The 11,425-nt window shown below is 38.6% G+C and overlaps 1 protein-coding gene and 1 pseudogene across 3 annotated transcripts; one reads left to right on the top strand and one right to left on the bottom strand.

Moving 5' to 3' along the window:
- The first annotated feature begins 285 nt into the window (after positions 1 to 285).
- Positions 286 to 2,422, top strand: LOC103933987 (syntaxin-112). Of its 3 annotated transcripts, none has more exons than XM_048580085.1 (2): positions 286 to 911; positions 1,147 to 2,422. In XM_048580085.1, the coding sequence occupies exon 2, from the start codon at positions 1,193 to 1,195 to the stop codon at positions 2,084 to 2,086; it is 894 nt and encodes a 297-aa protein (XP_048436042.1). In that variant the 5' UTR covers positions 286 to 911; positions 1,147 to 1,192; the 3' UTR covers positions 2,087 to 2,422. The 3 variants fall into 3 exon arrangements, with proteins under 3 accessions (XP_048436042.1, XP_048436041.1, XP_048436040.1); XM_048580084.1 differs by having other exon boundaries at positions 287 to 911; positions 1,163 to 2,422; XM_048580083.1 differs by having other exon boundaries at positions 525 to 911; positions 1,167 to 2,422.
- A 2,694-nt stretch (positions 2,423 to 5,116) lies between these two features.
- Positions 5,117 to 7,948, bottom strand: LOC103934634 (annotated as a pseudogene).
- Between the last annotated feature and the right edge of the window lie 3,477 nt (positions 7,949 to 11,425).

The following is an 11,425-nucleotide window of genomic DNA, read 5'->3' as shown; positions in this document are numbered from 1 at the left end:
GAAGAGATCATATTCGTACCTGATAGGACTAGTTACAGAGAGAGAATGAGACGGCGGTGATGACGGCAACAAATCGAACCCCCCAGATCAACTCTGAGTACCGGGATGTGGGGGTGGGGTGGTTGCGAGGGAGGTGGGGTTGGGGTGGGATAGGGTGGGTTTTTGGATGAGAAGGAAGGTGAAGAGAGTGGAGGAGAGGGACGTGGATGGGAGGCTCGGGAAGAAGAAGAGGGGTGGGGGGGGGGTTGTAGGGGAGGTGGGGGTGGGGTTCAAAGTTATCAGGTTTTTTTTTTTGTTTTTTAATTAATTTTTTTTGCCACGTGGCACAAATTTAATGGATCAATAGATGAAAAATTTAATGGATGTATTATATTGAATAAAATAGTATTTGAGGTATGAAATTGAAATGTTTTGAAGATGTTATATGAGGTTACAATAAACCTCAAACCTGAGATGGTAAAGTATAATTTTACTCAAAAAAAATCTTCAATTAAATCATGATCCTTCATTTTTTGTACTAGTGAGTAGTCTAAACTGTGGAAGGAAAACTGCCACATCTAAACTATTTAAAAATAAATAAAATAAAATAAAAAAACGGAAATATAAAGGGAAGGCAACACATGAAATCCTACCAAACGGCATCATCAACATAACGGCTACGTGGAAGAAGTGGAGCGCTGTTAGAATTTGAAATTTGAAATTTAAGAGTGAAAAAAATAAAATAAAAAAAAAGAAGCGGAAAACCAAAATCCTACAAATGCTGAAGGCTTTTCTACTTCTTTCAAACACTCTTCTTGAAGCACCCACACGCTCCCATCGATCCTCAACTTTCAATCCCCGAAATTCCTTCTCCAGATCAAAAGATTACAGCACTTGATTTCCTCATACGCACTAGAATCGATTTCTTCAAGGTGTTCCTTCTTACCCCTTTTTTTGTTTTTTGTTTTTTTATTTAATTTCTAATTTTTTGTTAAATAATTTTGTGCTTGAAGTTTGTATTTAGAACGTAAAGAGACATTCCTGAATTAGATTCGATTAATTTAATGATCTTTCTTGTTTATGTTTTTGTTTTGTTCCAAATTCTCATAAATCAAACAATTGGAAGACGTAATCTCTTATTCTAACATGGTTTTTAACGAATTGAAGTCCTAAAATTTTTTAGCCAGGTTGGTATTCGAAAATCTCCCCGAAGATGAATGATCTAATGACCAAGTCATTCCTCAGTTACGTGGATCTCAAGAAGCAGGCTATGAAAGATCTCGAGTCCCAACCCGACCTCGAAATGGGGAAACTTGACGCCGCTGACGAACAGAACCTTGCCGGATTTTTTGAACAAGTGAACGCAATGAAGGCTGACATGGAAGAGATCACAAACCTCCTTGTTGATCTTCAGGACCTGAATGAAGAAACCAAGTCCACTCACAGTGCTAAAGTGCTCAGAGGGTTGAGAGACAGAATCAATGCTGATATGGTTACTATTCTGAGGAAAGCGAAAAGCATCAAAGCGAGTTTGGAGTCGCTTGATCGTTGTAACGTGGCTAATCGAATTGTGTCTGCGGCCTACAAGGAAGGAAGCCCTGTTGATCGAATGAGGATTTCCGTGACGAATGGTTTGAGAATTAAGCTGAGAGAGATTATGAATGATTTTCAGATCTTAAGAGAACAGATTGTTAAGGAGCACAAAGACGGTCTCAAGAGGAGGTATTTCAGTGCCACTGGGGAGGAAGCGAGTGATGAAGTGATTGATAAGATGATTTCAACAAATGGGCAGGTCAAAACTTTCGAAGGAAAGGCGGAGCTGGTGATGGAGAATCAGGAAAGGCATGAGGTCTTGAAGGACATACAGAGAAGCTTGACGGAGCTCCATCAAGTGTTCCTTGACATGGCTGTGTTGGTTGAAAAGCAAGGCGAACAGTTGGATGACATCGAACAGAATGTGGTTGGTGCTGGGGCTTATATTAATGATGGAACTAATGCGCTTTCTAATGCTAAGAAGATGAAAAAGAGAAGAGGAAAATGGGTTTGTTGGATTGGCGCTGTTGTGTTGTTTATTTTGCTTGTGTGCCTGGTTTCCATCTTTGCTTAATTTCTGAAATTTTGGAGGTAAAAGTTCATATTCAACCATGGTTTGATTGTTACTGTAGATGGAATTTCGGCCGGTGGATTGCATCATTGCTTTACATTTGTCATCTAGAATGCAATGCGTGATGACATGGATCAGTTTTCTTTTCTGGAATATTTCTGATGAAATTTCTTCATCCTTGCACGTCTTTTTTCTTCCTGTTGTTTGTATTTTTCGGAAAGGAGGTTCTTTTGTTTGGATATGCTTGGCGTAGTTCTTACTTGTGATCTGAATGCCCTTTTGTAATTGGAGATTCAATTTGTAAGAATTGTTCATTGAAGCTGATGTTTGTTTCCTTTTCACGTTGTATCTATAAATATGTTAGAAAGTTATCTGTCGTCTTGGCCCAGGACTTGGAGAGCTTTAGGAGCTTTGGGCTCATAACCTAACATGTAAGGTTCGAAGTGAGGGTGTTCAATGAGTTCATTAGGATAGCGAGAGCTTGAAATTACTTTTAGTAGATATGGAGGCATACGAAGATTAAAATCTTTTAAAATCATGTTTTGGATACTTGTTGTACGAAAGCTTTGTCGGGTTTTGACCATTTATGTGATGACACATAGTTGGCAATAAGATATTTGTATCTTTTTCCCTCGTCCGGCCAGTAATTCCTCAATTGTGCCCGCAAGATAACTGAGAACTCAAAATATTGGACACATCAATAGGAGGAGTAATTAGTATCATCAATAACCTCAACCTCAAGTGGTTGCACCATTGCAGCCATGTTTGGTGGTTATTTGACTGCCACAGAGCGCTGCTGGCTGAGTTGGCAGTGCTGCAGCCGCTACTGGCTGGGCTGGCAATGCCGTGTTATCTGTTGGCATGTTTGGCAGTGTCGTTGGCGCTGCTGGATATGCTTGTAGTTTGGTCCAGTTCTGGTTTTCATTCCTTGTCTCTCCCTGAAGAGTAGGGTTGGAGGAAAACGAAGGATGAGGTTACATCCTGGTGACATACATCTGTCAAGTGGGGGATGATAGAACAGTACCCTTTTTGATGCACTTCATACCCCATAAAAATACAACAAAGAGCACAAGGGTCAAGTTTGATTTTTATGAAAGTGATCAAATCCGACACACCCAATGACATGGGTGGTATCATTAAGAGGGACGGTGAGGCTTGTAATAGTGTTTAAAAATCCAAGATTTTTGGATGGCATCCAATTGATAAGATATGTAGCAGTTTGAATTGGGACATCCCAAGAGGAACATGGGACATTCGCACAAATTAACAAGGCCCGGCTAGTTTCTAAAAGATCTCAATTTTTTTGCTCTACCACCCTATTCTGTTGAGAGGTCTGAGGATAAGTAGTTTTATGGAGGATACCAAGATTAGGCAAATAATGGGCAAAATCATGATTAACAGTTTCTCTTCCATTGTCAAAACGCAAAATCTACATTTTAGCATGAAAATGAGTCTGAACCATGGTGTGAAACACTTTGAAGGCCGAAAACACATACACTTTTATTCTTAAGAAGATACAGCCAGGTCATTCGTGTGCAATCATCCACAAATATCATAATCCATCGAATGCCAGAAAAAATAGTAATTAGAGATGGTCCGCAAACATCAGAGTGTATTAATCCAAAAGGAATAACGCTTTTATTAGAACTCAACGGATAAGAAACACGGTGACTTTTAGCAAGAATGCAAGTGCCACACTTAAAATCGGAACTAGAACATTCAACAAACAAATCCGAAAACATATTTGTAAATAACTGAAGGAGCGATGACCTAAACGGTGATGCCACAACCATACTTGATGTCTCTTGTGATCAATTGTTCCTTGGACTAGATTAACACGGCCCGTACTAACATCATCCACAAAATAGAGATCCCCCTAGTACCATGACCAATGATCTTCTTCGTGAGAATATTCTAGAAAAGACAAAACTTTAGATGCATTAGTACACAATAATTGAATTGATTAGTACCTTGACTAGGAGACATCAATTTATGCTTTATTGGAGGCACAAGTAATATATTAGGTAAAAAGAAAGCCGAAGTAAGATGCGCAGTGGCAATACCAGTAGCAGGAGAGGTTACACCACTCGCATTGGTGATTTTATGTCGTAGTGGGGTGGTATCACATGCTAGATCATGAGGGTCATAAGTCATGTGATTTGTAGCACCAGAGTCTATGATCCAATCTCACTGAATATTATCACCATTCACATGTAAGGCATAACCACAGTTACTTGATAACTCCAAAAAAAACTCGATCGCAATAGAAAAATTAGGAGGATTATCCTGAGATATTAAAGATAATTGAGACATTGAGGTTGCGAGATTCACTTGTCCTTGCTTGGTATCTTGCTTCTCTCGTTCCCGTTGTCTTTGAAGCTTTAAGGGTTCCCACCGTTCAGGACAGCCACATAGTTGAAAACATTGGTCACGACCATGTCTCTCACTGCCATATTAGGTGTAGCCATATGGGAACAGATGGCTTGGTCTGAGGGAGCCATGGGCCTTGCTGGGTCGTGGGGCTGTGTGGCAGCAAATAGGGACCCCTAAGTTGGGCTTAGGCCACAGGCCTAGAGCTGCAGTCCTAAGCTCGGTTTAACGGGCTTCTCTTGGGCTCGAGACGGGAACTTGAAGAAGGAGAGGCTCTCATTGCTGGGCGTGCAACCAAGGTAGCCCCACTACTCAGAGTTCTTGCACTATTGTTCATCACCGCAAGTTAGCCAACCTTTCACGATAGCATTCTCTATGCCCCACTTAGTGAGAGTTGGATCATCAGTAGGGGTTGAGGATTACTTTCAAAAAAGTATTCCAACTTGTCTTTACTAGCAATAAACATCTTAACAATCAAGGACCGAACTCCATAATTGGCACCGTTGAGTTTGATACCAATCAATGCAGGGGATGAATCATGATGGATGATATGTGTTACAACTTGTGGTAGAGTCATCGGGATTATTAGTGTTTAGGGTAGTAGTAGTAGGTATAACATCGGTTAGGGTGGAATCCGTGATGGGGATTTCACCATGAAGAGGCAGCAGATTTTCTATGAAGGCTCGAAATTTTTCTGAAGGGAACAGGCAGAACAGAAATCTTAGGATCTCTGCTCTCATACCATGCTAATTTAAGGCTTATTTGGGCTTTCAATTCTTGATATCATTCTTCTCACAAATGAGGCAAACATATATAATGCAAACTTGATTTACAAGGTAAGAATATGCAACAATATTTATCCTAATTATACGGACTCTAACTGGAACAAATCCCCCTAAGTACACACGAAAGTCAAGTCACTCCAACACTAACTTCACATTTAAAACAATCCGATACACATTACATTCTTTTATTGGTCTTAGAACAAGAGTTCTGCTTGTAGAACTCCTGCACTTTGCAGTAATGTTTGCAAGAATTTGTCAGACAAAAGGCTCAAAATAAATAATAGTTCATTTTCTTCGAGAAACCCAAATTTGAGTTCTCCCCGTACGTACGTGCATGGAACTAACAAGGTGGAAGGTCTTTAGGTGGAGGCAAGACAGAGTGATCAGAGTCTTTCCCATTTTCCACTACAAATGCAGTCTTCAAACCCCAGCTGGTATGCAGCTCCAAATGACAGTGCAGGAACCACACACCTAACGATGATCAAATGCCGTTCAAAAGATTAGTAAAATATCTAAAAATAACAAATAACTTGCTTAATTAGTAAATTTGAAGTTTCATGTAGCACACTATTTGGTTATGTCGATGTCTTTACCTGGATTGTCCGCCCTGAATCTTATTGCAGTCCAACCACCGGTGGGAACTCCAACTGTGTTTCTTTCAGGAGGATCCACCAAATTATACTTAGCCGGGTCGTTCTTGGGGTCAAAGTTCCCAATTCCAGAGCCAACAACAAAGAAATTGTAACCATGAAGGTGGAAGGGATGAGACTCCACTGTGAGGAGATTGGTGTCTTGTAGCACCAACTCTACTGTTGAATTGAAGGCAATCTTGCTAAGCCTGGTGCCTTGTTTTGTTCCAAGGTTGGATGTGAGTGGAGTACCAGTGTAATTGAAAGGCGTTGGAGGGTGGTCTGGGAAATCTGTGGTAAATATTCCTGTGGTGTTGAAATAATGAGCTTGAAGCAGCCCAATCTGTGGCATCACAAAAGTGATATTGTTTAAAGCAGCAGTGAGGTGTGTTCCATTCAGGCAAGTAGGGCAGGGGTTGATTCCTAAACCAATTGTGTAAAAGAGATGTCGATCAACTTTGAGAGGTAAATTGGCTGGGAGCTGAGCTGTGTTTAGACTTCTTAGCTTGCCATTGTAGCTCAATGCGAAAGCACTGTTATTGAGTGCTGGAAGTTGAGGAAGGATTGGCTGTACATAATTTGGGATGCCTTTATATTGTAGTATAGCAGTGGCAGTTTTGTTGTCAACGGAAACAGGTGCATCCATGAATGGCCTGGCAGCCATGAAATATCTGTTGGGCGCTTGAATTGCTTGAACAAGAACATTCGTAGTCTGGCCTGGTGCTATCAGTATTGCTTGGGTTGTAAATGGTTTGGTATAGACCGCATCAATTTCTACCACCGTCAAACTGTGGCCAGCTATGGCGAAGAATAGCTCATCATTGAGTGCAGCATTAATGATTCGTAGCAGGTACGTCTTTCCTTGTTCAACCTCTAATACATAGGTATCTGAGATTGCAACAAACAAGAAATTAGAAGAAGCATCTTGAATATCTGGTGTCTAAGAATCTCTCTTTAGAAGGAGCTGGCTTACGTTTTTCAGAACATGGAAACAGAGGACCTGGCTTCCCATTGATGGTGTGTGCATCTGACATATCTGGTGGCAATCCAAGTAAGTTCCCTTTCTTAACAACCTCTTCGACGTCGTTATTCCACCATTCTCCTACAGCATTGACAAGAAACAATACAATTATTTTCTGCATATAATCTTAATTTTTCTACCTAAATTTCAAAAACTTGTGGTCGCACTCTCCCACCTAAGACAATGTTAGCTTCACTGTAGGGCGGAGGAAATGGAAATCCAACCCCTTGTTTCGGCATGATGACAATTGCTCCGTGGACAGTAGCTCTTAGCCAAAAGATGTGAGCATGCCACCAAAGTGTTCCCCTTTGCCCGGTTACAGTAATATTGTAGGTATAGCTGTTCCCTGTTTTGATAGGGCATTGTGTGATGTAGGCGGGCCCATCTGCCCACCCATTGCGATATTGCTTCAGTCCATGCCTGCAAAAATCCACCAAATTGTTCATCAGTACAACCCAAATGTTCGTATTAATCATGCTAAATTAGTCAAATAAATTCAAATATAAATATTCTTACCAATGAATTGACATGTTATATTTTGCATGGTTGGTAACATTTATAAGAAGTGTATCTCCTTCACTAGCATAAACTGTAGGTCCAGGGAACCTCCCATTTACTATAACAATTGGCTTCGAATGGCACAACCTGCTCACATTCTTCACTTGAACCTGAAAATGAACTTATAAATCAGTAAATAAATGGATAAATAAACTTATAGCCTGCATGTTAAGGCTGCCATTACGAATTACTCACATCGAATTGATACTTCTTCAAAGCAGCTTCACCCGGGGTTAAAAGAACCCAACAAAGCATAAGAGAAGACCAGAACACCAGCAGAAATTGTTGGTTTTCACCATTTTTTTAGACCGGATTGTTCGTATACAATGGAAAATTTTGTAGGGATCGGACATGATAGAAGGTCAAGGTCTAATGGTTTTATAAGGCTGGCCAAAGTTCTAAAAAAATTAAGCATTATATAGAGGCCGTACAGGTTGCATATGGAAGCTTTGAAGCAAACGACTGATGGGGACTTAGGACTCTGGTGTTATGAAAACTTGAGTTGCTGATGACCATAATTAATCTTGTTACTTTAGTGCTTGGGAAAGTACATTTATAAGCAAAGAGAGCTATATGTGAATCCAAACAAGGCTCTCTGAACTTTAACGTCAAGAAAATGGTTGCCGTCAAGTGTATTATATTTCTGGTTAATATATGCACTTCCTCATCTTCTGGGAGCATCATATTGATTTGTTTGCAAGCATACAAAGGTTTAATTCTACCTAAATAGGAAACTTCCTCTTATTCTACAGTCTAACATATTATGTTGTTAAAATTGTTAATTCGAATTCAAATTGTTAGATTAATATAGATCCAACTATAAAGTATACGTAGGTGGTCAAAATTTAAATCTTTTAGTTTAAATGTGAACAAGAACAAGAGCTTTCCATTTAATACGGGAAGGGAAACAAGAAGAACCTTGCTTCTAAGCCTTGGAATCAATTGTTTATTCCATATTTGGTTGTTATACTACATGCTTATTGAGGACAAAAGCTTGCAATACCATCTAAAAATGGTAACTGATCAACATATAGTTGGTGCCTAGTTGTTTGGTAGAAACATTTAAACATTTCACCCTATTTTTCTTCGGTTGGGTCACTTCTCGAGCTCCTTAAAAATTATTGTTCATTCTTATGAAAATTCCTGGATCCGACCTTGCAACGGGAGGAGCTCTCAGCGTCTCATGTGTGACATTGTAGTCTTAAATGTTTCATAAGTTGTCCACTGCTCAGTTAGTAATAGTAGAAAGATGAAATGTTTTTCCACTTAGCTTGTCTTACAGCCCAAGTTTTTCCGTCTTACAGCCCAAGTTTTTACCACTTAGCTTGTTTCCCGTACAAACTTATGACACCATTGCGCCAACTCTACTACTTTCACACCTTTCCTTCTCATCCATGATTCCTGAAAATTTAGGCCTCTTTTGGTATAAAAGATTTGATTGGAATTGATTACTCTCCGAATTCCAAGGAATATATTTTGACTGTAGAGGGGAATGATTTTTCATTTGAAGGGGATTAAAAGATGATTAGACATGAATAGGGCTTCTTCCATCTAGAGGATGATTGGAATTGATAAGTTTTGTAATTATTCTCCTACATCTAGATTGGTTACAATTTTTTTTCATTCTTTAAACATACTTTAGAATAGTGATTTATTTATCCGTTCTAATTCAATCATCTATAACAAATGAGGTCTTAGTAACCTAATTTAAGTTTTTTTATTTTTTATTTTTTTATTTTTTATTTTTTAAGACTCTATCTTACCACCCTTCTTCATCCCTCATTTTTCCAATTATCAACCACAAAAATTAAAAACTGAAAAATGAATAGTTATCAAACAAACTCTTAGTTTGTAGGTTGGTGGGGACGTTTGTATTTTTTTAAGGGGACATTTTGGATGAGATCCCTAACTATCAATATTTTTTTATTGAAATCTTGTTGGCTTTTAGTTTTTTTTTTTTAATCAAAATCCCTGACATTAATGTAATAATGTAAGTTACTACAGTTTTAAATTAAACATTAAAAGTTGAAATTTTTATTTGTTTATATTAATAAGATTTTAAATAAAACCCATACTTTGTGGGATTAAAAATAATAAAATATAAAGTATACTGTATATTATATTGTGTGTGTGTGTGTGTGTGTCTAGGTACATTCATCTAAATTAACAAAAAAAAAAAAAAATATTGTACCAAAACAAAACATGGGTACGTTCTTCAAAACCGCAGGAGAAAAAAAGATATTATGCTTAATAACATTAGTAAATTTGTTCGATTAAACTTGACATAGATATTGTCACATCCCGACCCATTGTTCGCTTTGGGCCCTGACCACACCTTCACGGTTTTCTTTTTGGGAACTTACACGAGAACTTCCCAATGGGTCACCTATCCTGGGATTATGCTCACCCGAACTTGCTTAACTTCAGAGTTCTGATGGAATTCGAAGCCAATGAGTTCCCAAAAGGCCTCGTGCTATATGGAGGTGGACATGTACATATAAGGCACATCACCCCCTCTCCGTTGGTTGATGTGGGATGTCACAATCCACCCCCTTAGGGGCCTGACATCCTCGTCGGCACACTCGCACCACACGGCAGAGTGGCTTTGATACCAAATTGTCACATCCTGACCCAAGCTCCATCACATCCCGGGCTCGACTCCGCCGTAGCATGATATTGTCTGCTTTGGGCCCCAACCACGCCTTCACGGTTTTGTTTCTGGGAACTCACACGATAACTTCCCAGTGGGTCACCCATCCTGAGCAATCCCAGGATGGGTGACCCACTGGGAAGTTCTCGTGTGAGTTCCCAGAAACAAAACTGTGAGGGCGTGGTCGAGGCCAAAAGCGGACAATATTGTGTTATGACGGAGTCGAGCACAGGATGTGGTGGAGCCCGGGTCGGGATGTGACAGATACATTCTAAAAAACCTATGAAAAAGAATGTACCCATATAAGTTAAATGGATTAAAAAAATTTGAATGGATTTTATATTGAAAAATTGGGTTTATTTTATAATAAAAATTGGTACATTTTACATATAACAAATTGGTACATTTAAGAATGGATACATTTAAGATTAAAAAAATTAAAAATTATATGAATGGGTACATTTAAGATTAAAAAACTTGAAACTCTTTTTTTTTTTTTTTTTTTTATATTAAAAAAAAAAAAGAAAAAGGAAAACTAATGGGTACAAACTTGTTCTAATTTATTTATTTATTTTGGAAATGTTTGAATTGAAATTTAATTAGGAGTTTAATAGAGGTGTGAGTATTAAAACCCTAAATCAATTACTAATTTTTATTCTAAAAAATTATGTAATAAACATGTAAATTCATTATCACATTAATGCTAGGGACATGAAGAAGGAAATTCCAAGTTGATATCTGTTACTTTACATGGTTTGCCCTCTGTATATGAATCTTTCATTGATGTGATTCAATTTCAACTTGGTTCTACTACTGTTGATGAACTCCATGGCCTTCTTCTAAGCAGGGAAATTCAATTGACTAATTGTAAGAAAAGCTCTTCTTCAGTGCCGATTCAAGCCTTTAATTCCTCTGCTGGAATTATTCCAACACCAACCGGTGATTCAGGCTCTCAGGCCTTCTTTACTCAAAGTGGATCCAATTTCAATTCCTTTGGTAATCAGAATCGTGGAAATTTTTCAAACCCTATGAATTTTCAGAATTGTGGAAATTAGGGGTATAATCAAGGCTATCAGGGCAATCAAATGTACAATCAAGGTAATCAGAGGTACAATCATGGCTCTCACTCTCAGTTTAACAATTATAACAGACGGATTTCAAATATGTCGCCAAATGTATCATGAAGCTGTAGAGTGCCCTTAACGTATGAATCCAACCTATGGCTCCAAGAATTCTCAGACTGCATACAATGTCACTACTACTCCTACATGGCTTCTTGATTATGGTGCTAGTTCACATATGACCAACTTGTACACAAACTTGTAGAAA

The sequence above is a fragment of a genome, unplaced genomic scaffold (assembly GCF_019419815.1).
Source record: "Pyrus x bretschneideri cultivar Hongxiangsu unplaced genomic scaffold, Pyrus_bretschneideri_v1 Contig142, whole genome shotgun sequence".
Classification (NCBI taxonomy): domain Eukaryota; kingdom Viridiplantae; phylum Streptophyta; class Magnoliopsida; order Rosales; family Rosaceae; genus Pyrus; species Pyrus x bretschneideri.
The sequence above is the reverse complement of the archived record's forward strand: the minus strand, read 5'-3'. Positions and strand labels throughout refer to the sequence as shown.